Here is a 27,712-nt window from a genome sequence, read left to right on the forward strand (position 1 = left end):
GTACTTTTCAGTTCATATATGATTTGTGGTCACACACATGTTAAGTAAAAGTAAAATCATTAGAGGAGGAATTTTATTCGACCAAAAAAAACATACACATAATATCATCAACTTGAAAATCTGTATTGTGTAACCTAAGTATCAACAACCTACAACATTGGAGGATGAGTAGATAAATGCATAGGAGTATTTAGTTACACATGCATTATCCACACCACCATAAATATACATTTCAAACACCCAAAAAGCAAAACTGACAAAAAAATAAAAACATCAAACCGAAAGAACAAAAAATATTAAAGACAAATTATACAACAAATCCGATAACCTTCTTTTCTTCTAACTCATCACCACACCGTGTTTGACAGATTCGTTTGGTGCAAAGTCTTGTGACACTTTATCTTCCGTTGAGATTAGCAAACTGAGTAAACATGGCGGTTCCAGAGTGTTCGTCCACGGCCGAGTCATCCTTGCCTTCACTCTGAGAAACCGGACGTTCACTTGCTGCTGCGGCGGTGGTGGTGGCTGTGACAGGTGGAGCCGCCACCGCAGTAGTAGCAGCAGCCACGGGCTTATCGGATTCAACCTCCTCGGCCTCAACTTTTCCCTGAGAAAAGGCTTCTTGAAGCTGAAGAGCATATTCTAAGTTCCACAACACATCTCCCATTGTTGGTCTATCAACACCGTATTCCGCTAAACACTTCTCTGCAGCCTCTGCAAACTTTTTCATGGATTCAGGATTGACAGTGCCAACGAGATGAGGATCAATGATCTTTTCGAGCAACCCTTTTTGTTTCCACTGCATAGCCCATTCAGCCAAGTTAACCTGTTCCCTAGGAAGCTGAGGATTAATGGCTGGTCTTGCACACAAAGCTTCTAGAAGAACGACACCGAAGGAGTAAACATCGGATTTGTCTGTAAGTTGTTGTCTTCTGAAGTATTCGGGGTCTAAATACCCGAAACTACCTTTCACGGCCGTACTTACATAGTTTTGTCCAAAGGCAACGTCTTTGGAGAGACCAAAGTCAGCGACTTTAGCAACCAAAGCTTCATCAAGGAGAATGTTCGTCGATTTGACGTCACGATGGATGATGCCCTGAGCTGTTCCTGTGTGTAAATAGTGAAGCCCACGTGCAGCTCCAATGCATATCTCGAGCCGTTGTTTCCATGTCAGAGGAGAAAGGTTTTTGCCGTAGAGATGGTCTCTGAAAGGGCCATTGGACATGTATTCGTAGACGAGGATCATCTCTGAGTTCTCGTCGCAGTATCCAATCAAGGAGACCAAGTGTCTATGTCTGAGCTTAGACAGCATTTGAATCTCTGTATGAAACTCAGTGATCCCTTGCTCCGACTGTGGATTCCCTCGTTTGATAGCGACTTGAGTTCCGTCGTCGATGGTTCCGATGTAAACGTTTCCGAATCCACCGACACCGATGATCTCTGATGCGTCAAAGTTCTTTGTGACTTCTTGAAGCTCTGAAAAGGAGAAATTCCTTCCGAGGCCAAGCGTGGAGTTGTACAAGTTGGATTTTTGAGAACCACCTTTGCTTGTCATGAAGGTACTGTCACCTGCGTGTATCGGAAGCAACCAAGAAGAGAAACTGTTCCTCTTCTGCCAATCTTGTGGCCTCTTCTTCCACTTGTAAACCATAGCTCCAAGGCCAATGAAAGCACCAAACATCATCACAAACCCTGCGGTTGCGACCATACCGTGCTTCCCCATGCCAGTGGTTCTGCCATCAACTCCAAACTCTCCATCAAGACTGTTCACAGAGTTGCTCATCTTCAGAACCTCGACTCCATTCAAGATGGCGTTTTTGGTGCCAGTGTCTTCTCCCAAGGGACCAATCTGGACCTGAAGCTCGGATTTCATAAGGGTCGAGTTCACCACAATGTCTTTGTAGTAAGGAGCAGAGAGATCTCCAGCTAAAGTGGACAAATCCAGCCCTGAAATAGCAGTCTTGCCGTTGACGTAAACGTTGAAGTAGAGGTCGTTGAGTGATTTGCTGACGATGTCACAGAAATGAAGACGGATAAGGTAGTGAAACGATGGGTTTGATGGGAAGCTCCACGTGACATTGAAGTTAGGATCAATGGTATGAGAATCAGCCATCTCTGCAGCTGTTGCATAAACCGTCTGAGGAGCAATCAGCGGTGTAACTCCAGGAGGATACTTGATCGTTGAAGGGTTTGTTTTGACGTCTTTAGCAAGATTCTCATCTTTCAAGTATGATTTGTCACATGTCCAGGTTCTTCCTAGTGTGTCGTTCTGAGGCGTGATCAGAGGACCACCGACATTAACCCTGTAAACCGGTTGGTACGCGTAATCAGACAGACCGGAGAAACCGTTGACAGGGAAAAGGGAAGTGGCTTGATCAGAGATGAGCTCGTCTGGAGCTGAGACGACTTCGATGGCGTTGATGAAAGCGGCGGATTCTTTCATGGGTTTGAACCTGAGGGAGAATTGAGCATCCGTCATGTTGACGAGGTACTCCTTCAAAACAACGGCTTGGTTATCATTGTTGTTGTGTGTGCTCAGCTTGAAGCTATGGAGCAAGACGTATTTCTCTGTTAAAACAGAGAAAGTTGCTTGTTGGAGATCGAACTTGTCGTTGGGGAAGGCGAAGAAATGGAGACGAACCCAATGCCAACCGGGTCGGGTCAAATGGAACTTGTAAATGGCTTCTTCACGGAAGATCCTCGCGGTTAGGTAAATGGGAGAAGGGAGTTTATCAGAAGGAGGGGCAGAGACTTGAATGTCGTCTTTGGATTCTATATACTGAACCGTCTCTGAGTCACTCTTAAAGACTCGACCTTCAGGGGTTTTGGATGACGACTTGGCTCCACAATCAATGAGAATGTCATCTGCCGGTTTGAAACCAGCGGTTGGGCCACCACCGATGGCAACCGATGAAGCTAGGCCGGTTAGGAAGAGGAGAAGGGTCAAGAGAAGAGCCATGAAGGGCCTGGAAAAAGAAGAAGAAGAAACTAAGACAGGACACAGAGGTATATTTGGTTCCTTTGTTATCTCCATCCCTCCTTCGTTGGGGGAGAGAGAAGAGAGAGAAGAATGAGGAAGAAAATGATAAGAAGAAACGAACCGAGATTGTTGGGATGCTTGTGGTTGAAGAAAGAGCATGAAGGATGAGTTGTTTATATGTGTGGCTAGATTTCTTATTATCTCTGGTTCTGCTCAAGTAAAGCTATAATTAGTGAATGTTTTATTTTTAGTAGTGAACTGTTGAATTGGCTTTAAGAGAATTTCGACATAAAGCCAATAACAAAAAAAAAAAGCAACTACAATGATTTCCCTATTTGAAGGAGAATGGAGAACTACCATGAACCAAATAGGAAACAGTCATGATTCCTTATTGAAACTAGCAGTTTATAACGACAATTAGATGAGTTAAGCATTATTACCAGCAGGGAAGACTTTTTCACTCTAAACTCAGGTGTCTACAAAGCTTGCCAGTGAACCACTGGGTCTTCTGCTGCGTCAACATTAGAGGATATGAGACAGTTTAACATTCTCCGAAAATGAAGATTAAAAGAGAGAAAATGTTTGTGTACCAATCGGCTATGTTGCATTTGTCTCAGGAATGTACAAATCCATGAGCAAGAATAGCGTAAGCATTGTAACCACAGGCCACAGCCACATAACAGAAACTTGAGAAGCCTATATGGTTGATACATCAGAATAAACGCAACAAGTCATAAGAATCCTCAGTTCCAAGTTCCACAAATATTTTAAAAAATAAAATTAAAAATCACATCTTGGAAACCAAATTCGCAAGCTTTCACACAAGATCAGCAGTTGAGAGACTTGGTAAAAATTGACACTAAATAACGAAGCAATCGAAATTCAAAAATTCAGACATACGCCAATTAGCTAACAGAAAAATTTCAAGATCGCATCTTTCGATGAATTTAGTATGCCATAACGTAACGCACGAAATTAGAAAAAAAGCCCACCGTTATCAGGAAATTTCTAACGGCAATCACTTTCAGTGGACACGAGACTTGGCTCAGGGCCATTCCCAAGGAGACGAGAAACGATGACGACGGCAAGATTTTCATATTCTGGCTAATCGGTATTTTCGATCTTAGACGCTATGAACCGGTTGATTCTCGGTTCGGTCCGATAACTAGCCACACTCCCTTCGGTTTAGATATAACCAAATGTAGTTGCTTGCTGTAGGGATTGTGATTTTGTGTTCAGACAAGATTTTCAAACCGTTTAATCAAGGTTGATTTTATTGTTTCATACAAGGTTTAAATATAACCGGCTGATTCTCGGTTCGTACAATGGAACCAGCGAATTCTCGGTTTTGGTTTGGTCGGATCACTGCAACCCACGCTAATTTAATCCATTCGGTTGACATGTATAACTGAATGAATGCAACCCTTTTTGTTAATTTTGTTTCTAATCAGCACCTATTTTAAATATAAAGTTTTTAATGGTGCAAGTATATTTAAAAGAAATTCGACTTTTCTTTTTAGTAAGTAAAAAGAGAACATTGATCAAAAACGACGCTCACATTCACACAAACTGAAAACCCATCAAATTAACTAGAAGCGAATAAAACATTTAAGTAGACGACATAATTGATATAAAAGCCCTAATGAAATTCAAGCGAGCTAGCGACTTATTCATGAAACTGAAACGACCAAACTTAACGCTGTTATATACAAAGACAATGTGAAGTGATTCGTCTAAATATATAGAGTGTTTCATGGGTGGTTGTGGTGGTTGTGGTGGCCGGGAAGTTTATCCTTGATCTTCTCAAGAAGACCCTTCTTCTCATGCGGTTGTTCAGCCGCCGCTCCAGTGGGTCCGGTGGTTGTGGCGGTGGTGGGTGTTTGGTCGTCCTTGTGCTTGCCGCTGCTGAACTTCTCTTTGATTTTCTCTTTTATTGTCTTCTTTCTCCTCCCTCCTTGTCCATCGTCCTCCTATTTCAAAATCATCATATTCTCGTTAACTTTTACGTAAATATTACATACAGATTATTGAACGTTAATGATCGAAACCTTCTACAAGATACAGAAACATTTTTACATAATCTTAGAAAATTTTCAATACAAGGGTTCTAATACATACAAAACATTTTAAAAACTCGCTTTCGATATTTAGGAAACTTTGTTCCTTTCAAAAAAATATATATATATAACTCTGTCAAATTATGCAAGAAACCAATCTCATCAATCTATACATGCATGAGAATCTCACCGAGCTAGAGCTGGATGAACTTCCGGACCGCCTAAGTTGCTCTCCAAGCGAGCCATGGTGTTGCTGCTCCGTGGCAATGGCACCAGTACCTGCTGCTGTGGCGGCAGTTGCACCGGTGACAGTTGCACCGGTGACCCCTGCCGCGGACGTTGGGTGTTCCGCAATGACGTCGCCGGTAATACTCTCTTTGTAATGAGGATGAGGAGTAGAGCTGGCGACTCCGGTTAGGTGCACCGGGTTACCGAACTCATCAGTGAGCTGTACCGGATTCCCATGTTCATCGGTTAGATGGATTGGGTTTCCTCGTTCGTCCTTCAAATCCGCCATTGTAAGCAACCCTTCTTATTATATTCCTTTTGTTTCTTCTATGCTTTTGATCGAGTGATAATATATTCTCTCAAATGCTTCTTAGAAAAGACTATACGTTTCCGGTCGAACAAGTGTGTGTATATATATTGTAACATGTTCATCTGCATGGTTATGAGACGTGCCGAGTTTATGTGAATTGTTTTGCCACGCATGGATAGGTAAGGAGTACCACGTGTTATGTGTGTGCTTTTGATACGAATACGTCACGAATCCGACATAATAATAACGTTTTTCTTTTTGATATATTCGATAGAACAACGTTATCATCTACGGTGTTTTGTACGTTATATGCATGTGGACAGATGTATTGGATTTGATCAAGGACGTGGAACCGCTACAAACATATAACTTGGTCGGTGTTCGGAGTTATAATATCTTGATGCGTTTAAGTCCAAAGGTTACAAGCTTGGTGGTGCAAAAAGCATATTAAACAAACGAACCTTGGATCATAATGCAATCTATTTGATGAATCGTTCTTCATATTATTATAATTTCTCAACAAACCATCTTTAGTATTATTACCGAGTGCAGAGAGTTTGTTTCTCCATGTCTACCATTGGTTATTTGGTCCTAGCCACATGGAAATACTATTATCCAATATAGCTTGGAAAATAGATTACATCAGATCATTGGTTAGTTTGTCGTCTTTACAAAAAAAAATAATAATAAAATAGATAGACCGAAGCTATATTCGTTGTGATTGAGTGTACTCTCCACCATTCTTGAAAATTCTCAAACAACTTGATCAGCGCTTTAGAATCGCTCTGAAATCTTATTTTTTCAACATCAAAATTGTTTAAACAGTTCTTACTACAAAGATTGTTATTATAAAATTCCCTAATTCTTTTTGTTACAATTTTTTTTGGTTATTTATTGGTTTTTATTAAGTACTGTTAGGATTGGTAATTAATTGAAACATTTGTATAGATTAATTGGACGTCTACATTGTAGTATAAAAAGATTCTATTAAAATATATTCATAAATTCAAAGAACAGTTTGTAGAAGACTAGAAGTATTAAAGCATTCGTTTCTCAAAAAGAAAAAACGGAAATGGAGAGCAAAACCCATCGATTCAATAAACCCAATGTACAGCCTCGAAAGCCAGATCCATTTTTCCTTATACATTAAAATTATTATATTTACAAGTGTGAAAATTTGGGAGTGCACAAACAAAAAAAAAGGAAAAAGAAAGAAAGTTTCTTTTTTTTTTTTTACGTCAAAGAAGAAAGATTTTGTAGAAGACTTGTGAGACATTCTATAACATACACAAAGAGATGTGTAAAGTTGGTAAGTATCCGCAACGTTGACTTCGGCCCTAGCTGCGAATCTGAAACAGGATTCAAGAATCATAAGATTTAACATATGACTTTATCATAAATGATGCTTGTAGAAAGAGAGAGAGATGCTTACAGTTTCAAACTTTGGTAAATTTGGTCCAAAAGAAGCCTTTCTTCCTTAAAGAGACGGCAGAATGGTTCTCTTTCGGGGATTTAAGACTATTGCTTCTGGACCCGAAAGAGAAGTGTCGTGCAAGAAATGGCTTTGGGGAATAACTTCTTAAGCTTGAACTCGACACCAGCTTCGGGACTTTACCTTTGTGTCCAGTACCGCTTGCTACTGCTGCTCCTGCCTTGTGGCTGTGATCAAACATGACAAAGTCATCGCTGTCCACAACCCGGTTTCTTAGTCTCTTGTTGTGTTTAGCTCTCAAATCCAAATCTGCCCTTAATGCTTTCTCCGACAGCTTGAGTGTTTTTTTCTCACCCAATGTGCAGACGGGACATGGAGGGTCGAATTTGTCAATTTCAGGTGTCATCTGTTCTAAACATTCAGAATGATAGGCATGCCCACAAGCCAGAATCGCAGCAACAGAGAGCTCGTTAGTGGCAAAGATCTTTTGGCTACTCAACAACGATTTCTGAGCCAAGGATCTAGAGCAAGCACCACAGGTTGGCTGATCATTGGACTTTCGGTTTCCTAGATGGTCTATCTTGTCACGTCGAAGCCCTAAGCATTCGTTGTCATAAGAGCAAGACTCTCTGCGAGAATAAGCCATCATTTCGGAGAAGGCTTGCATGGACCAACCGTCAGATGGCCCAGAATGAGATTCATTTCCCAGCCTCTCTTCAGTTGCTGAGCTTCTGCTCGGTGATGTAAATCCAAATATTTGACCATCTGAGACTTGCTTTGATAGACGAGCGCGTGGTGTCAACTTCAGTGTCGATGAACTTGCAAGTGGCATTGGCAAGTGGCTATGGGACGATAGTGGTGATGTCGAGAAGGATGATGGTTGAGAAGCCAATGACAGAGACCGTTTTGCAGGAGATCGATAAGAAGCAGGGTTCTGGGCGATCTACGTAAGTAAAATAGAGGTTATATTAACAGAGGATACATGGCAGATATATAGATAGCAGTGAAACGAGCTTTTTACCTGTTCAGAGACGGTGTCAATGGATGCAATTCCTGAAAAAGATTGATCTGCCACAACCAAAACGTGATGTAATAGCATGGAAAAGTCATAGTTTTAAAGGTCAAGATGGACGGATATCAATAAAAAACAAACCAAGAAGCAAACAAGAAAAACAATTTATGTCAACAAACATATCAATGTCTTCTCATGAACAGGTTCAATAGAAAAGTAGTCCTAAGTTCCAAGCGGGTCACAACAAAGGTACACATTTTTCTCTCTACTCTACAGTTTCTGACAGATTAAACAGGTTTTGCCAGTAAGCAACAAAAATTTGCTGCATAGAAATAATATATCTAAAAAGGCTGAGATTTTTTTTTACCCGAAGCAGGAGACTTGTGCCACGACAGGGTCTGGAAATTGTTCAGAGGGGAACCTTCTGATGATACAAATGCAGATTCGGATTTGACATCAGACCCATCGTTACGACTAATCCCATCAGATAACCAACTTAGAGACGTATCTTCTCCGGCCACTCGCCTTCTATTATCCCACCGAAAACTCCAATTTGGAGAATACCTCGCATTGTTTCTTTGCAAATTCTCGACTGCTGATGTATTAGGCTCTACCATTTTGTCTCGAGAAGCAACACAACAAGCATTCCCCATAACTACTAACTAAGCACCGCACAAAGACACTCCGGTTAGATCTTTTGGCGCATGAAACCACAGTAGAACACCTCAAAAACCTTTAAGAGACAAAAAATCAAATATTTCAGAAACTCAATCAGAATCACTATAAGTCCATAATAACCCAAAGGGAGTAACTAACGAAGGTTACTTGCATTCAACACCATCGATAAGAGCTACGAGAGCTTACCAATTATCTACGCAATAACTTAAACTGGCGATTTGCCATGGCGAAAAGAAAGGAAGTTCGAAGTAGCAGCCATGGAAAACTAACAACTATCAATACAAGGTTTGGGATCAAATAAGAGAGAGAATCAAATCAAACAATTTTGCTGCCCACTAGTCAGTGAACTTTTTCACGACTATCTTCACTAAGAAAAATCCAAATAAGAGAATTTTTCTCAGGACACCAAAAATAGCAATTGAATCATAGGGTCGCATAACTAACACTAACCAGATCCGAGAATATGGCCAAGTAACCAACAAGCCAGGTTGTAAATTCCAAAATAGAAACAAAAACCCTAATATCGGCACCAACACTCAAAAATCTAGAAGATTACAGTAGAAACAGCAATTGAGCAGATGTGACGAGAGTTACGAACACCGAACCTGCTCTCGGAAGTCGAAAAACGTCGCCGGAAAGATAAATCAAAGACGGCTTCACATAGGGAGAGCGAGAGAGAGCGGTGGATTTTGTGGAGTGAGAATGGAAAACGAGTAATTAGCACTTTGCTTTGTTCCTCCTTTCCTAGATAGAGAGAGAGAGAGAGCGAAAGAGACGAGTACGAGTCTTTTCTGACGGTTTTAATTAACGCCGTTATTATCCGATTGGTGTGTACCGGTTAAGGATCCCAAAACCGTACCAAATTAAAAGTTTGAGAATATGTTATGTTAAAAATTTTGTTTTAAATAAAACTAGAAATACTGTATTTCATAAAAATTTCAATGTATTAAACTCGTTCACCTGAATAAATATATTCTTTAGATGTTGGATTAGTAAATGAACCGATTGATTGGTCTTCGGTTTAATAGAACCGAAGAAACATGACGGTTTGACTTATTGCTCTGCCGACGTGACACCGTTAGTTTAAGCGGAATTAAGTGACGTACGGGGAACGGTGTCACGTCATTGTGACAAAAAAAAAGCGAATAATTGACAGTCAATATATACGAAGTGACGTCGTTAAATGGAAGTTATACATATAAAAGTAAAGTTGGGGTGCCAAATGAAAACTTAATATCTTTGGAAGGATTAAAATAGGGAATCTTTGGAACTTATCTGCATGTTATGTTATACAGTACACGCTTGGAGCTTTGTTTGGCCAACGCCAAAATATCCAAGTGAATACGACGCGAAACAAACACGCGTAATATAGTATACTTTAAGAAACAAATAAATTATAATTGTTATAACACATATCATATATGGACTCTTATACCGGCCCATTAGGCCCATCAGGGCATTGTACTTAACCTAGATTCCCTATGTACTCTATATATACATTCCAGTGATTAATAAAGTTTCTAAGTTTTCACAACATGTTATCAGCACGATAAGACTCTCTGAGCGAAAAACCCTAATAAATTCGGCCACCACCAAAACCCTAAAAGCAAGTCGAAACTTAAAAGACGCATATCTTCCAAACCGTGAGGAACCAGAAGACGATCTACATATCAAATCGAAGCCCTCGACGAGACAAATCTACTGAAAAAAGCTTGCATCTGCTCCCTCTATTATATAACCGGTCCCATCTCTCTCCAAACCTAACGTGGTAGTTTCCCATCATAGGGCTTTCTATCTATAGATTGAGCCATTACCAAGGATCTAATTCGTTCAGAACTCAGTTGACTGCTTCTATAGATAAGGCGGAGTGTCCTTGGCTCAGCATTATAGCACATAGGGCTTCGGCGCTACTACAGCGCTTCGCTAACTCGAAGCGTGAAAACCGTTTGTCGATCCAACGTCGGACGCGCCCTCACGCACACTTACAGTACACGACGATCAACCAAAAAAAACAAAAACCAGATCCGAGTTTTCCTTCTTCAACCAGCAGCTTCTCCAGTTTTGGTGATCAATCCTTGGAATTTGTAGCGGCTAACTGAGGTCTATTAGCTCCCAGTTTCATTAGCCTGTCAGAAATCCAAAGGTGGAAAAGGTATCTTCTAAAACTGAGAGCCATAGAACCTGTTGTTTAAACACTTCAAAACCCTATAAAAAAAAAAATCGATCTCTAATTGATTGAAAGTGTTTGATACTCTGATGATTGATTGATAACTTGTTGATTGATTGTTTAAATTACAAGTTTATGCATGTTCAAAGGTTTTAAACTCGTTTTATAAAACCCTAATCTACAAAAACCTAACAACCGTTTTTGGCCATGTTTATGGCATAAACCTATTCGATTTTCTTCATGTTTAATAAGCTTGTTGCAGCTTATTTGATTGTTGATTCTCTTGCTTGAAACACTTGATTGAATAAACTAAGAAAATCAACCCTAAATCCTAAGCTTGATTCACGATTTTGTAATTTTCAAAATCGTAAGTCATAATGCTTAAACCCTAGTCCTTTTCACGTGATTTCTTTGTTGTCCTTGTGAAATTATTAAAATCATCGACCACAGATCCTATAGATCTCGAAATCACATCCAAAATATGTTTTCCAAACCGTTAAAACCCTAGATAAAACCCTAATCATATTCGGCTCCCCTAGGGTTCCTCCTAAACCGCCTAAAACCGGCTAAACCTGGTTCTCATTAACCGAAATTATATTCGGCTTTAACCGATTAAATCACAGCTATTAAACCGACATCATGTTCGGGGTAACTAAAACCATACCCTTTTAAAATTTACTATTTCCGAGAAAGTTCCCTCTAATAGAAAGTTTCCTCATATAAAAACTTTCCTCATATAGAAATTTTCCCGGCATAGAAACTTTCCTCATTTAGAAAATTACCCAAATTAGAAACTTTCCAAATTTAGAAACTTTCCTAAAATATAAATATTCTCAAAATAGAAAGTTTCATCATCAGCATTCAAAATTTTCTCAAAACAATCCCTAACAAAATCAATCTCATGTTTCAGATGTCAAACATTCAGAAATGTGAATTCGAGGCCCTTCACGTCTCCGGGGATAACTACCTCGAGTGGGTCCTAGACATGCGCTTGTTCCTTGCATCGAAAGAACTCGATGCGTGTATTACCGACGGTAACACCGCATCCCGTAAGGGACAGTCTCAGGCGATATGTCACATACGCCATCATCTGGCCCCGAGCCTTAAGCAGCAATATCTCACTCTTGAGAATCCACTTGAATTGTGGCAAGCGCTGAAAAAGCGATATGACCATCAGAAAATGGTCCAGTTGCCTCAGGCAGATTTCGACTGGAAGAACCTTCGGTTCCAGGACTACAAATCCGTAGATGATTACAACAACGAACTCTTTCGTATTGTTGCCATCCGGAAACTCTGTGGCGAGGATGTGACAGATAATGATCTCCTCGAGAAAACATTATCCACATTCAGCACAGAGAATGTTGTGCTCCAACAACAATACCGTGCAATGAAACACACATTGTACGAAGACTTGTTGTCCTGTCTTCTCCTCGCTGAGAAGAATAACCAGCTGCTTATGAGGAACAGCGCTATGAGGCCCCCGGGATCGGCTCCTGTCCCAGCTTCTCGTCAAGAGTCCTACCATGTTCAACCCGATAGATCCTCAGATCACCGCCGTGGACGTGGTAATGGACGTGGTAATGGCCGAGGACATGGACGTGGAAGACGTGGACGCGGACATGGTCGTGGCAACCGACCTAACCTCAGTTATGGTCCTGGTCGTGGTCGAGGCATCACCAAGCCGACCCGCCACACCAACCCCGATCACTCTGCTTGTACCAGATGTGGGATGTTCAACCACCCAACAAAGCAATGTCGCACCCCCAAGATCCACTGCGATCTATACCAGAAGTACGGAAAAGCTCCTGCTGAAGCCAACATGACTCAGCCAGTCGATGCTGCTAACCTGGAAGGTGACGACCTCCTTGATGATGAGAACACCACAAACGAGCAGACCGACCCCATGGACTATGAAACAGCTGATCTCCTCGATTAATTCAATCATCTGAAACTCTGATACAATTTGATTTTGTTCTTTATTTTTCATTTTGGGATTTGTTTCATTTTTTTTTTCCATTTGCCTTTATTCTCAGACAATGCTTTACTTTATGATTTATCACATTTTCTGAATTCCTCAATACTGGATTCTATCTTCTATTCATAATGAAGCACACCAGCAAATGGAAACCATAGTCGTAGATAGTGGATCCAGCCACACTATCTTAAGAAACAAAAGTTACTTCATAAACCTAACCTATCAAACCGCAAATATTAGCACCATCGCGGGTCCCTCAAACCTTATCGAAGGATATGGCCATGCCTATGTGTTGCTATCAAATGGCACACAACTTGAAATACCAGATGCTCTATATTCTCCTAGTTCGAAGAGAAATCTTCTGAGCTTCAAGGATATAAGACAGAATGGTTTCCACATAGAAACCCAAGGTCAAGGGAACAAAGAATCCCTCCTAGTCACTAAAACCGTAGACGGCCATAAACAAATCCTCGAAACCATACCCGCGCTCTCTACTGGACTTTACCATGCTAAAGTCAGTATGATTGAAGCTAATACCACTCTCAAAGCCCGGTTTACTGATTATACTATTTGGCAGGACCGGCTCGGTCATCCCGGTGCAAATATGATGCGTAAACTAATTCAAAACTCTCAAGGGCATACCCTCAAAGAAAACCGAGCTTATCCTCAACACCTCATGTGCACAGCTTGTTCTCAAGGCAAATTGATCACTCGGCCTTCACCAGTTAAAATCTCTAAACAAACACTTCATTTCCTAGAAAGAATCCAGGGCGATATCTGTGGACCTATACATCCATCTTCCGGACCATTCCGGTACTTCATGGTCCTTATAGACGCATCGACCCGTTGGTCATATGTTTGTCTCTTGTCCTCTCGGAACCAAGTCTTCGCTAGGTTCTTGGCCCAAATCATAAAATTGCGGGCCCATTTCCCTGACTTCCCACTAAAGACTATCCGCCTTGACAATGCTGGTGAATTTACCTCACAAGCATTTAATGACTACTGTATGGCCATGGGGGTAACCGTGGAACATCCTGTAGCACATGTCCATACTCAAAATGGATTGGCTGAATCATTCATTAAACGCATTCAATGGATAGCTCGACCATTACTCATGAGATCAAAGCTCCCGGCCTCAGCATGGGGACATGCAGTATTACATGCTGCTGAACTCATACGCATCCGGCCATCTAGTGAACACAAATATTCCCCATCCCAACTACTCTCGGGTCATGAGCCAGACATCTCCCATCTCAAAACATTTGGGTGTTCAGTATATGTACCCATTGCTCCACCACATCGAACCAAAATGGGACCTCAAAGAAGGATGGGAATATATGTTGGTTTTGACTCTCCCACCATCATAAGATATCTCGAGCCAACCACTGGAGATCTCTTCAAGGCCAGATATGCGGATTGCCAATTCGATGAATCGGTATATCCCTCTTTAGGTGGTGAGACAAACAAGCTGGTCAAAGATCTTTCATGGAATCAAACATCATTAAATTGGCAAGATCCTCGGACTCTAGAATGTGATTCAGAGATCCAAAAGATTATTCATTATCAAAAGCTAGCTAATCAATTGCCAGATTCCTTTGCTGACCCGACCAAAGTAACCAAATCGTACATCCCAGCTTGTAATGCACCAGTACGAATAGCTGTCCCAACGGGACAGACCCAAGTTGCTACAGAGTCTGCACCACGTCTCAAACGGGGCAGACCTCTCGGTTCCAAAGATAAGAATCCCCGGAAATCAAAGAAAGGTGCAATAACCGAAACCGGGATTCCTGCAATATCAGACATAGCCGCGGCTGAGACTCAATCTAATGAACCCTCAATGGAAGTTCGGGACGCCGAATCTCCAGGTTCAGAAGATAACAATGAGATCTCCATCAATTACAATATGTCCGGAATACAATGGAATCGAAAAGAAGTCGACTTAAATGCACTCTTTGCATACAAAGTAGCACTTGATGTTGCGCTCACGCAAGAGGATCTAGAACCCACATCAATAACACAGTGTACACATCGAACAGATTGGCTAAAATGGAAAGAAGCCATAAACGTGGAGTTAAAGAGTCTCAAACTCAGAAACGTGTTCGGTCCGATCATCCGGACCCCATCACACATCAAGCCAGTGGGCCACAAATGGGTCTTTGTGCGCAAAAGGAACGAACTCGGTGAAGTCGTTCGATACAAAGCACGGCTTGTAGCACAAGGATTCTCACAGAGACCCGGAATCGATTATGAGGAGACTTATTCTCCAGTGGTGGATGCAACAACATTCCGATTCCTCATAAGTCTGGCCATAAGAGAAAATCTTGATCTGCGGTTAATGGATGTTGTAACCGCATATCTCTATGGGCCCCTGGACAACGAAATATATATGAGACTCCCAGATGGCATTGAACTAAAAGACAAAAATGCATCTCGAGATCAATACTGCATCAGGCTGAACAAATCCTTGTATGGACTGAAACAAAGTGGGCGTATGTGGTACAACCGCCTCAGCGATTACCTCATCAAAGAAGGCTACAAAAATGACCCCATCAGTCCATGCATCTTCATCAAGAAGTACTCAAACAAAGGATTTGTAATCATAGCAGTATACGTGGATGATCTAAACATCCTCGGAACATCTGGTGAGATCTCCCAAACAGTCGACTGCTTAAAAGCAGAATTCGAAATGAAAGACCTAGGCAAAACAAAGTACTGTTTGGGATTACAACTTGAGTACATCAAAGGAGGAATCCTTGTGCATCAATCGGCTTATATCGAAAAGGTACTCAAGCGATTTAATATGGACCAAGCTCACACATTGACCAGCCCAATGGTAGTTAGAAGCTTAAGTGATGACCCTCTTGGTCCCAAAAAGGATGATGAAGAAATCCTTGGTCCTGAAAAGCCATACCTCAGTGCTGTAGGAGCGTTAATGTATCTGGCTAGTCACACTAGACCAGACATATGTTTCGCCGTGAACCTCCTCGCTCGATATAGTTCATCTCCAACTCAGAGGCACTGGAACGGTATAAAACATCTCCTAAGATACCTTCGAGGTACTCAAGACTTAGGACTCTTCTATACTAACCAAAATAAAGATGGGTTAGTCGGCTTCGCCGATGCAGGATATCTATCAGATCCGCACACTGCCAAGTCTCAAACTGGCTACGTTTTTACGCATGGAGGAACAGCCATCTCTTGGAGATCAATGAAGCAGACACTCACTGCCACTTCATCAAACCATGCTGAAATCCTAGCCATTCATGAGGCTAGTAGGGAATGCGTCTGGCTGCGCTCCATGACTCAGCACATCCGCAGAGATTGTGGTATGGACGAAGACACACAGCCCACGGTGATGTATGAAGACAACGCGGCATGCATAGCTCAGCTCAAGGAAGGATATATCAAAGGAGATCGGACGAAGCACATTCTACCGAAGTTCTTCTCAACCTCAGACTGGCAGAAGGACGGCACTCTCAGCGTTCAGCAGGTCCGATCCAGTGAGAATTCAGCTGATCTCTTCACCAAATCATTGCCTACTTCAACACACCGGAAGCTCGTCAAACAGATAGGAATGTATAGACTTAGAGATCTGCAGTGATGCTACAATCAGGGGGAGTAATGTGTGTTGTACTCTTTTTCCTTCACCATGGTTTTGTCCCACTGGGTTTTTCCTGGTAAGGTTTTAATGAGGCAACATTCCCCAGCGTATTATCGAAATCCCGATTGAGTAGCTGACCCGGTTCACTCGTCCAAGGGGGAGTGTTATAACACATATCATATATGGACTCTTATACCGGCCCATTAAACCCATCAGGGCATTGTACTTAACCTAGATTCCCTATGTACTCTATATATACATTCCAGTAATTAATAAAGTTTCTAAGTTTTCACAACAGTAATAAGCACTAGTGTTCTGAACAATTATTATTTTAACCCGGCAAGCTCAATACAGAGTTTACAAGGTGTGAATCAATTTATAAATTACAACCATTACATATAAATATCAAAAACATGATGCAATCTAACAGAAACAGTGAAATTTGAGTGTTCAGTTTGGATATAATGCCTTTGTATTTTTCTTCACATCAGTCGCATACATTTTTATTTTTATTTATTTCAATTAAAAGACTCAAAAAAATTGCAACCAAAACATCAGAAACTCCGATTTAATAAGTTCGGTTGATCTATTGATGAATCATCTACACAGGACAAAAACTTTGACCTTCAAAAACAATCTCTACAAAACTGAGGAACATAATAACAAAGGACAAATCCAACTTTCAACCAATAGCAAAAGAAAAAGAAAAAATAAATTATGGTTTGTCTGTTTTCTGCTGCGTCCAATGACGGGTGATCGGAGTTTCAAGACGTCGCCTTCGAAGAACCTCCGGTGTCCAGTTTCACGGCGGATTTTTCTTGACGCAAGCTACTTCCTCTGGTGTACGGCTTCTTAGCACCCTTAAAAAGAAAAACAGATTCCCAGTCCAAAAAATTACAATGTTTTTTTCAAATTTTATATTTTGGTGCTCAAGATTCAAAGCAATAATCTTCAATCTAAAACCCAATGATCTTTTCTGTTATGTTTTGAGTTACGAACCCTTTTGTTTTTGCTCACCTGGAAGATCGTTCCAAGTTTCCTCAGTCCTGTGGCTCGTGCTCGAAGGACATCCTTCGAAACACTTGGATCTTTAAGCACCTGTGTGTTTGTGAGAGAGAGAGAGAGACAAGACAAATAACAGTTATTAATTACTTATTACTACAGAGATGTTCATGTAATGTACAAGATGAATCTTAGTATCTTACAGATTGGCAGACATGAGACAGAGTGGATTCGATGTCGAGAACATTGATTTGCCAAAGAGATTGAAGCAAAGCATCCATTTTAGCTTCAATGGCTTTCTGAATATGCTCCTCTTTGTGCTCTCCTTGGTGTTCATTTAACTTGTTCACTTCATCCTGTAACTGAAGTAACGAAACCGCACCTATACAGATCATCGAGAAACAAAAATCATCCAAAGTAATCTTCGGTTTAGAAAACCAAAAGATTCCGGTTATCTGCAGTTTCTTTTACTTACCAGAAGCAGCCATCACTTGAGATTTCATATGGTGGCCTTTGTCACGCACCCATTCAGCTAAGAACGGCACTTTCATAAATCGTTTGTCTTTCCCGATTTCTTTAGCGGCTTTTCTTGTGTAAATGTAGCCAATTGTATGCATCATCGCCTCACCGAAACCTGAACAGTCAATAGCAAAAATTATGAAAAAAAAGATCTTTTCGGTTTCTATGAAGTTTGCACCTTTCTTGTCTCTTAGGAGCCAAAAGACCTTCTTTTACAGGTAAATGAAAAATTGTGGAGGGTTTTTTTACCAGCAGAAGAAAGCCGCTTTGCCTCTTCATTTGCCCATTCGATAAATTCATCGCTTCTTCCTTCCACAAATGGTTCGAGTTTGTTTTTCAACGTAGCTGCAAGCTTGTCTTCCCTCTCCTTCTGCAGAGCCTGCACACATTTCCCACGTTTATATACATAGAGAAAAGCAAACATCTAAGGCATTAAACAGAACTATAAATATATATATATATATATATATATGTAGAGGCAAACTAATGTACCTTGATCTTGTCTTGCAGCATTTGCTTTCTGATTTCAGGCTCATATGATTCTAAATCGGCTTCGATAGATGCCAAATAAGCGAGTGCAAGCTGCCCAACGTATTCTTCAAAGACTTCGCTTCCGAATAGCATACCAAATACAGCTGCAGGATCAACCATTGCATCCCTGAAAAAGAAAAAAAATTAAAATCATTCTCAACTAAAAATGGTAGATACAGAGTTTTTTTTTTTTTTTAAAAAGAGACCAAACACTTACTGTTGAACACCTTCTTTGCCATATTTGTCATAAGCTGCTCGCTTCTCCGGATTGCTCAAAACCTGATAAGCCTCGCCTAATACCTTTTCATTACACAACCGTTCAAGAAATGTGAGAAACCCAAGAGACAGTAACAATGTGACAAAAACACCTAATCATCTCTTAATTAATTCACCTGAAAGTTTTTAGCAGCTTGAGGATCTCCAGGGTTCTTGTCTGGATGAACTTTCCTTGCCTGAATTGAAATCAAACTACATAAGGATTTGATTTGATTTGATGATAAGATAAACAAAAACTAAAAAGGAAAATGACTTACTTTTAAGTAGTAAGCCTTTTTAATCTCAGCCTCTGAAGCATCAGTTTTGACGCCTAAGATCTCATAATACTCATTCTCCTTCACCATACCTTGTGAAACCAAACACAAATCAAGACGAAGTTTTTGTAAATTCGATCGCAATTATAAGAACACGCTTGAATGGTTTAAATGTGTACGGAAATGTTTTTATGATTTATTTTCCCATTTCGGCATTTCTCTTGTGGCTAGCGGGAATAAACAACGATCATCGAAATTCCAGATCTTTCATTTAAAAACCCAGAATTAAGGATCAAAATTTGGGAAAACCAGAGTCGCGAGATCATGAATCTAGACATAAGAACAGAGCGAAAGGCAGAAACTTACTGGTCGTGCAGATTTGTAAATGGGGGCACAAATCGATCTCTCGTCGAGAAAAATTTTGGTCTTTAATAAGAAGACGAGTAAGAAGAATATATACAACGTGTAAACAAAAAAAAAAAAAAAAAGAGAAGGTTTTGGTGCTGTTTCTCTAGTTTCCTTGTAAAGAAAAGGGACAAGCATTGATTCGGTTACGAAGAAAGTCGAAACGTGTGACCGTGTCCGAACCGTACACGTGTCCGAGAATCTTCCTACTGAACCGTGTTTTTGGTTTCTGATATTACGAGGAAAATCTGATGCTTGAGCTTTTTCAATGTTTGCGCCGGCGAAGCTTCTACCAAAGGGTATATAAATCTTTTTATCAAACCGCCATCTAAACGCTAAACAGACTTAATTTGGTATAAAAAAAAAAAAGATTGGCGTTTCAGGAGAATCGAACTGGGATCTAGAGCTCTCCAAAACAGACAGAAATCACTACGCCGTAGATGCTTTTGTTGAAGCTGTATTTTTTCTTTAAAGAAGAGCATCCATCTATCTCCCCTCATCTTCTCGATCGTTGGAACCCTAGTTTCTGTGAGCGTAAACCCTAGGGACTACGATTCTACGATTCACTGAATTTTTTCGAGATTTCAAGGTAAATGAAGTCTGCGATTCTCTTTCTCACCGAAATTTTTGAAATTTGTTAGGATAACTTTGCTTATATACCTATATGAGAAACCAGAGCCTTCTAATTCATTTTGTGCTTATTGGAAAACCAGTCAGCCAAAACACAAATTTGCGCTAGAATGTTTTGATTATGTTTCACAATGACTAAAATCGGAAACCCATTGCTCTGGATCAATTTCTAATATTTTTCTTGCCAAGATTTTGTTGCAAAGTGTTCTTGATTCCGTGATTATTTGGTTAGTAACTTAAGTAACAAACTATTACTATTTTGATATCTCTTAAAACATATCTCATTGATCTAGAAATTTCTCAACGTGGTTCTAATTGTTAATAAGATGCTAATGGTGGTCAATCCTTTTGTCTTCTATCAAATGGTCATGCCAGCTTAGCTTCTTCTAAGGACTGAGAGAGTGTGTTGAATCATAAACAGGCTCATGGATATATATTTCGATGACAAATCCTCGGATCTTGCTGCAACTGCTGGTGGGTTTTATTTTATCGTTAAAGCACTATAAGATCATGAGTTTACTTTTTTTTAACTGAAATGTGGACAGCTAGGGCTGGTGCAAAGTTTAAGCCAAATCCTAGACAACGGTTGAGGAAGCAAGCCTCTGTTTCTACATCCCGAACACTCTCTACCGATGCCAGTGATACGCCTGCATTTCTTGATGATCCCATAACACAAGCTACAGAAATGTTGCTACCAGAGGTGTGAGCATTTACTTACAGTTTCTGACACTGATGTGTCTTCTTTGCTGTGACCTGGAACTAATTTTGCAATAACCTATGCTCCTCTCAGGAAGAAGAAGAACTTGTAGACATGGAAACTTTTAACATTGTACAGGAGGGCAGCAATGCAAATGGTATGTGAGAGAATGATAGCTTAAAACTGGATCTATATTGTAGTTTACTGTCTTGTAATCTCTTTCTCTGCGTCTAGGCCAACATACTGAAAAGCTCAAACCAAAGCGGAAACTCCACGGCAATGTGATTGAAGAACAGAATCACGGTGTGAACAAAGAAGCATGTGAGCCTCATCACTCTACTGAAGAGATTGTTGATTTATCAACAGGCCCTAGTGATACTGTGAATGGGGATGAGCCAAGAGATGAAGCTATCATTATGAATGCTAACTCTTATGCAGATTTACATGAAGAAATATTTCCCCAAGTTTCTCAAAAAACGGTAACAATATTTTAGATAACATTTCCACTTAGGATGTTAAGTGGCCATATATGTTATTGTAATCCTTTCCTTAGGTTCCTGAGATGGCTGCCAGAAATTCTTCTCGTGGATTGGAACACGAGGACCGGGTTGAATCTGCTAGTAGCAACACAGTTGCAGGAGAAAATGGTTGTATTGCAGAAGAACAATCTGGAAGAGAAAGAAATGTGCGCAAGTCAAGGAGAGCTGAAGCAGAGAAAAGTAGAGCTGCTCAAAAGCGGAAGAAAACCAGTGACGAACCAAATCAATGTAGCCAAGAACCTCAGAAGAAGAAGTTCAAGCATTCTACTCCTCGACAGAAGAGAACATGTAACTGCAACTTCTTACTTAAGTATCATGCTGTAACTGACTCTTTCATTGTGTTGATTTCTGTTTTGCTTTTCTCTCTCTCTCTCTTTTCATCTACCTGTGGAGAAGGAATTACTTGAAATCCCTGATGATGAAATCCGATTCTTGCCTATTAAAGACTTGCTCCGGCTTGTTGATTATAAAGAATGGTTAGAGGTAAGACACCCTCTTTTATCATTTTTGGATGACATTATCTGCATGTGTTGCTGTTACTATTCACTGGGCCTGACCTGAATGATTCAGACAAGAAATATTATATGAAGTAGATCTTATGGAACTTTCTAGCTATAGGTATTGGCATTGATATTTATTTGTTCATATGCAGAAAAAGGAAGCAAAAAGAAGAGAAGGATCTCAGACCCAAGAAAGGTACGCATTTCGTTTTTCAGCTTTTCTTGTTTGTATTTGCAAGAAAAAGTGAGAGTCACCCGATGTTTTAGATTTTTTATTTCATTTGCTTAAGTGTTTCATGCAGTACTAGCAAAGCATCTGATAACAAGTGTAGAACCGGTGAAACAGAGACTTGTGTAGCACACAATAGAATTGCAAAAACCTTTTGCCTTTTATTAGAAATCGCTTAGACAATCTATTCAAGATCTGTCTAATCAGAATTACACGACTTTGCTTAATAAGCAACTCGACACTGACCAATTCCTAATCTACCCAAGTATAACACAACAACAGTTGTGCTGCACACACTTAGAACACTCACCAAGAAACCTAATGCTCTCTCTAGTTTTCTTGTGAACTCTCTCAATAATTCTTCTAAAGTGCTAACCCAATCCCTAGGTTAGACTCCCGTATATATACCACTTTGCATTACACAGCTAGTGAATATACACTTTCCTTTTGTTGAGATCTTCTATGATTCTTCAGTATCAGATCTTCCAAATATCCTTTCATCGCAATCCTGCTTGCTCCTCACGAAATCTCCTTGAGTCGTCCAATCAGTTACTGCCACGTCACTCCCACAAAGCTCTTCTGTCCACGTCATCTTTGTGTGTCACACACCATCCAAAACTTGGATCTTACATTCTCCCCCTTTTTGTCTGAATGTGTCAATTCAAGCTCCCTGCAAGAACCATGACCAAAACAGCACGCACACAAGCAATAGCCAAGCATACACACAAATCCAAGATAAGATCAAAGCAAGGCATCGTCATTCCAAATTCATCCATAAGTTCTTTAAAAAAAACGAGGAGAAAATAAGAGTCAAACACACACATGTGGTGCCAACATAACAACCAGAAAATTCAACCTAAACAACCAACAACATCAAAACAACGATAACTCAATCACTCGTCATCATCTCCCTCTTCCTCTTCCTGCTGCTCCCCCTCAGTGTCAGATTCCATAACATGATCACATGACGAGGCCGATGTCCCATATTCTCCCCCTGCTTGAATGCACATTTAGAGAAAAAAAACGAGAAAGCAAGGACCAAGAAGGAAAATCAAGAGCACTTACCTTTGAGACGGAGCTGAATGCGGCGTATCCAACGGGCAAGTTGATCGAGATCCGCAGCCAAGGTGGGAAGAGTAGGCGGACCCTCATCCTCAGAACCTTTCCCAGCTTTCTTGTCCAAGGTGATCCGTAGAGGAAATCCTTGCATTGGTAGATCGCCACGATGTCCAAGAATGATGCGTTGAAACAACAGCATCTGATGAATGAGGTTGGGGAACATCAGCTTGAGATTCACCGACTCCGGAGTACGCGCAATAGCGACGATCTGATCATACACCAGACGGCCAAAATTGAGCTGATGACCACGAATGAGAGAGGCCACGAACTTCACTCGATCCTTTACCATCGTGGTATGGTTGGAGGAAGGAATCCAATTCCTGCAACAGAGCTTGTAGAGAACCCCATACTCTGGTTTGAGATGTTTGGACGCAAACCCTTCCCACCGATGTTTCCTTCCACCGGAGACAACCTGGACAGCCTCATCAATATTCATCTGATCCCAGTCTCCAGTCGGAGAATTCTCATCCAACAGAAACATCCGATTGATGATATCAGGCGTGAACTCATACATCTCACCACGGATGAACACCAGATTAATCCCATTACGATACTCCAAATCCGGCAAATTGGCATAGAATTCGTGAACCACAGTAGGCCGATACGGTTCAACGTCCAGAACCGTGTAGGTCATTTTCACGGCATCCAAGAGGCGGCGCACTCCGACGAGCTGAGAGTCATCCAAAGGAAGAAACTTCTGGTCATGAAACGAGCGAAGCCGGAGGGAATCATACCTCTCACGAGCGGCAGCGGAAGCAAAGTTGTCGCGAGAGTATCGAAGAGGACGAGCGAGCTCGGGTTGCATGCGGTCGCGAGCCAGCGTAGTCTCACGATTAGCGCGATAGCGAGACTCAAGATCGACATATGAGTTAGGAGGACCCTCTCGCTCATCACCAGACCCATCAAGCATCTCCTCATCACCAGATTCAGCAACGGGATTGGAGAACAAATCTGCAGGATCTTCGAAGTGCGGCGGAGGCTGAGAGGAGCGACTGGAGTCGGAGCTGCGGTCTTCGTCATCAGACACGACGACGACAGACTTGCCATGGCGTTTGCTCGTCTTCTTCTTGGCAGATTGACGGCGGAGAGCGGAGGCAAGGGTGTCATTGTCGTCAGGTTCCCGACGAGAGGCCGCAATTGCAGACTCCATCAGCTTGGAGGCTTGAGATCGTGTACGGCGAGACATAGATCGAGCTCAGAGATGGACACGGTGTGAAATTGGAGAGGATTGCGTCGCACACGGTTAGGGTTTGATGGCACACCAAACGTCAGCAAAGCATATATTCAAGCGGGAAACCGTAGCATGACCTAACACACACTCAGAGACAAGATAAGCCCGATAACAATGGGCTAGAGGCCCAAAAAAAATCCACAGAGTGATACAAACCCAAGCATGAGTAACATACAGGACATCACATAGAAACTGTGATCGAGTGACCCATGAACATCACTTAGGCAAACCAACACCTAAACACCAAAATGCAGAATTAATGCGGAAAAAAAACTCTTATTTACAGCTCACATAGGGAGAGGTGATTACCAAAGGTGGCAGATTGAAGGAAAGAAGCAAGAAATCAACTCGTGAGCAAGTGAGGCAGCCATTCCTTCAGCTGAAGTGCTTTCACCTCACTCATTCTGAGCAGGAGATGTCCCGGTGCGATCCAGACGTTTATGGCAGATGGAATGAGGTTTGTGTGGAACATGGGTATGAGATAGATGAGTCACGTGTCCACTTCGCCATCGGATTCAGGGGGTACTATGCCATGACAACAATAAGGACATTTTGACAAGACTGTGTTTAACATAGTGCATGTGCTGCGTACCCTTAGCCAAGGAGCATTCACACATCCTTTTTTTTTTTTTTTTTTTTTTTATTTCCGCAAGAGAGCATGAAGCATTAGCGGATTGTGTCCCAGTTGTTGTTACTGTCTATTCATTTGTGCTGCCATCCCTCAGTTGAGGCGCATTCACACACTACTGGAAACGACCCTTGACAGGCATAGAATTACTCCCCTTAGCACATGACACCCAGCCCATATCCATGTTCAACCATTCTTGTCAGTGATCATAACCAGACTGAAATGTGGTAGCATCTCAATCCAGTATGAGTGACGCTCATCATGGCAACGTATCATCCTTGCACACGCCCTGGATTACACACAGACCATTCCCTGACACAGAACTTACTCAACAAGAGGTGTTAACACAGACAAAACTGTACAAAAAACATACACCTTGATAATCACCTCTACAGATATGAATTTAATGTTCACAGATTCCCAACGCCTTTCTAAGATACAGAAAAGTATTGAGATCAAGAGGTTTTGTGAAGATATCCGCAAGTTGGTGCTCAGATGCTACATGCTCGATGATGACAAGTTTCTCCTCAACTAAGTCCCTGACAAAGTGATGCCTAATATCTACATGCTTGGTGCGAGAATGTTGGACAGGATTTTTCGTCAGATCTATGGCACTTTTGTTATCACAATGCACAAGAAAAGGGTCATTTTGAATACCGTAGTCAGCCAGCATTTGTCGCATCCATAAGAGTTGTGTGCAAGAGCTTCCAAGTGCAATGTATTCCGCCTCTGCTGTGGAAAGAGAGACGCAATTCTGTTTTTTACAGTGCCACGAAACCACATTGTTACCCAGAAAGAAACATCCTCCAGATGTGCTCTTCCGATCATCAAGACAACCTGTCCAATCTGCATCACAAAAGCCTGCAAGATTTGTGTTAGTCTCAGTGGTGTAAAACAAACCATAGTCCAGCGTACCTCGTACGTATTTGATGATCCGCTTGACCGCAGTCAAGTGTGACTGGCGAGGACATGCTTGGTAATGAGCACACAGACCCACGCTGAGACACATATCAGGTCGCCTAGCTGTCAGATAAAGTAGGCTTTCGATCATTGCCCTGTAGAGCTTCTCACTCACTTTCTCACCTTCTTCATCTCTTGACAGTTTGCTGGTTGTACTCATTGGAGTTTTGGCAACTTTGCAGGTCTCCATCTCGAATCTCTTGACCAGGTTCCGAGCATATGTGCTTTGAGACACAAAAATCTCATCATTGGATTGTTTAACCTGAAGGCCAAGAAAGTAGCTCAGTTCTCCAACCATGCTCATTTGAAACTCCTTTGTCATGGTTTTGACAAAGGTATCCACAAGGTCTTGGTGAGTTCCTCCAAAAATGATGTCATCAACATATATTTGAACCACCAGAAGCTCAGACCTCTCAACTTTAATGAACAGGGTGTTATCAACACTTCCCCTCAGATATCCAGCATGAAGAAGAAACTGAGTGAGTCTCTCATACCATGCCCTTGGAGTCTGTTTCAATCCATATAAGGCTCTCTTCAGCTTGTATACATGGTTTGGAAACTGTGGATCTTCGAAGCCTTTAGGTTGAGCCACATATACCTCTTCCTGCAGAATCCCATTGAGAAAGGCACTCTTCACATCCATCTGGTAGAGCTTGATTTTGAGTTTACATGCGATCCCAAAGAGTAACCGAATGGATTCAAGGCGTGCCACAGGAGCAAATGTTTCATCGAAGTCAACTCCCTCTATCTGAGAATACCCCTGAGCAACCAGTCTTGCCTTGTTTCGAATGCCATTCCCATCTTCATCAGTTTTATTTTTGAAGATCCATTTAGTACCAACTACATTCACGTGGGATGGTTTTGGAACTAGATCCCAGACATCTAGTCGAACAAACTGCTCTAACTCCTCATGACATGCAGCTACCCAGAATTCATCATTCAAGGCTTCGATCACAGTACTTGGTTCAACAAAGGAGATGAAACAAGCCAATTTTGCCAGCTCTTTGAAATCAATCTTCTTACCACGTGTGACTCTTCTCTCATCCAGGTTACCAATTAGATCGTTTGGAGAGTGATTTCTATGAACCTGAACTGGGACTTGAGGTTCGTCAGCCACCTCTACATCTTGAATCACTTCATCCTTGGTGTCCTCGATAAGGCTCTCCTCTATATGAACTTCTGAGTCACACAATGGAGCAGAGGCAATCTCATCCACAGAATAACTGCTTTTGTCATCAAAGACAACATTGATGGCATCAGAAATCATTCTGGTACGTTGATTGTAGACTCGAAAGGCTCTGCTATGTGTCGAATAACCAAGGAACATACCTACATCACTTCTGGAATCAAACTTTCCCAGATTGTCTTTGTCATTAAGTATGTAACACACACACCCAAACACATGAAAGTAGTTCACATTCGGTGTTCGACCATTCCAGATTTCATATGGAGTAGTCTTGGTCCCTGGCTTCACATAGACTCGATTGATGATGTAACATGCCGTATTAATGGCCTCAGCCCAGAATCTAGTTGGAACATTATTACCCAGCATCATGGCCCTCGCCATCTCTTGCAAAGTTCGATTCTTTCTTTCAACTACCCCATTCTGCTGTGGGGTTCTTGGGGTAGAGTATTGATGTCTGATTCCCTGGCTGTTGCAGAATTGTTCAAACAGCTCATTCTGGAACTCCCCTCCATGGTCGCTTCTAATTTGCACAATGTTCCCTTTCTCAGTTTATAGCTGAAGAGCCA

General features: G+C 41.4%; 5 protein-coding genes across 11 annotated transcripts; 1 reads left to right on the forward strand and 4 right to left on the reverse strand.

Moving 5' to 3' along the window:
* Positions 1-73: 73 nt before the first annotated feature.
* Positions 74-4,073, reverse strand: LOC18021871 (probable receptor-like protein kinase At2g21480). Of its 4 annotated transcripts, XM_006404533.2 has the most exons (5): positions 3,973-4,073; positions 3,571-3,676; positions 3,421-3,488; positions 3,102-3,189; positions 74-2,966 (listed from the first exon to the last, which is right to left on the reverse strand). In XM_006404533.2, exons 4-5 carry the CDS (start codon positions 3,137-3,139, stop codon positions 398-400), a joined length of 2,607 nt encoding a protein of 868 aa, XP_006404596.2. In that variant the 5' UTR covers positions 3,140-3,189; positions 3,421-3,488; positions 3,571-3,676; positions 3,973-4,073; the 3' UTR covers positions 74-397. The 4 variants fall into 4 exon arrangements, with proteins under 4 accessions (XP_006404596.2, XP_024014060.1, XP_024014062.1 ...); XM_024158292.1 differs by having other exon boundaries at positions 74-3,189; XM_024158294.1 differs by having other exon boundaries at positions 74-3,189; positions 3,421-3,491.
* Positions 4,074-4,539: 466 nt separating this feature from the next.
* Positions 4,540-5,649, reverse strand: LOC18021872 (late embryogenesis abundant protein). The gene is made up of 2 exons (XM_006404534.2): positions 5,228-5,649; positions 4,540-4,950 (listed from the first exon to the last, which is right to left on the reverse strand). Exons 1-2 carry the CDS (start codon positions 5,552-5,554, stop codon positions 4,732-4,734), a joined length of 546 nt encoding a protein of 181 aa, XP_006404597.1. The 5' UTR covers positions 5,555-5,649; the 3' UTR covers positions 4,540-4,731.
* Positions 5,650-6,651: 1,002 nt separating this feature from the next.
* On the reverse strand, positions 6,652-9,434 carry LOC18021873. Its single transcript, XM_006404536.2, has 5 exons — positions 9,303-9,434; positions 8,387-8,752; positions 8,029-8,075; positions 7,008-7,950; positions 6,652-6,924 (listed from the first exon to the last, which is right to left on the reverse strand). The coding sequence occupies exons 2-4, from the start codon at positions 8,670-8,672 to the stop codon at positions 7,012-7,014; spliced, it is 1,272 nt and encodes a 423-aa protein (XP_006404599.1). The 5' UTR covers positions 8,673-8,752; positions 9,303-9,434; the 3' UTR covers positions 6,652-6,924; positions 7,008-7,011.
* Positions 9,435-17,007: 7,573 nt separating this feature from the next.
* LOC18021874 (chaperone protein dnaJ 10) lies at positions 17,008-19,676 on the reverse strand. Of its 2 annotated transcripts, none has more exons than XM_024158560.1 (10): positions 19,389-19,676; positions 19,026-19,114; positions 18,885-18,944; positions 18,710-18,792; positions 18,454-18,619; positions 18,211-18,340; positions 17,918-18,076; positions 17,646-17,824; positions 17,440-17,538; positions 17,008-17,300 (listed from the first exon to the last, which is right to left on the reverse strand). In XM_024158560.1, exons 2-10 carry the CDS (start codon positions 19,110-19,112, stop codon positions 17,205-17,207), a joined length of 1,059 nt encoding a protein of 352 aa, XP_024014328.1. In that variant the 5' UTR covers positions 19,113-19,114; positions 19,389-19,676; the 3' UTR covers positions 17,008-17,204. The 2 variants fall into 2 exon arrangements, with proteins under 2 accessions (XP_024014328.1, XP_006404601.1); XM_006404538.2 differs by having other exon boundaries at positions 17,458-17,538; positions 19,389-19,675.
* Positions 19,677-19,783: 107 nt separating this feature from the next.
* LOC112088133 lies at positions 19,784-22,186 on the forward strand. Of its 3 annotated transcripts, none has more exons than XM_024158307.1 (9): positions 19,784-20,016; positions 20,433-20,531; positions 20,603-20,757; positions 20,848-20,911; positions 20,989-21,233; positions 21,308-21,581; positions 21,690-21,776; positions 21,946-21,989; positions 22,084-22,186. In XM_024158307.1, coding segments are annotated over exons 2-7 (789 nt in total). In that variant the 5' UTR covers positions 19,784-20,016; positions 20,433-20,482; the 3' UTR covers positions 21,692-21,776; positions 21,946-21,989; positions 22,084-22,186. The 3 variants fall into 3 exon arrangements, with proteins under 3 accessions (XP_024014075.1, XP_024014073.1, XP_024014074.1); XM_024158305.1 differs by having other exon boundaries at positions 22,096-22,186; XM_024158306.1 differs by having other exon boundaries at positions 20,479-20,531; positions 22,096-22,186.
* Positions 22,187-27,712: the final 5,526 nt, after the last annotated feature.

Source organism: Eutrema salsugineum, unplaced genomic scaffold, assembly GCF_000478725.1.
Source record: "Eutrema salsugineum unplaced genomic scaffold, Eutsalg1_0 scaffold_15, whole genome shotgun sequence".
Lineage (NCBI taxonomy): Eukaryota > Viridiplantae > Streptophyta > Magnoliopsida > Brassicales > Brassicaceae > Eutrema > Eutrema salsugineum.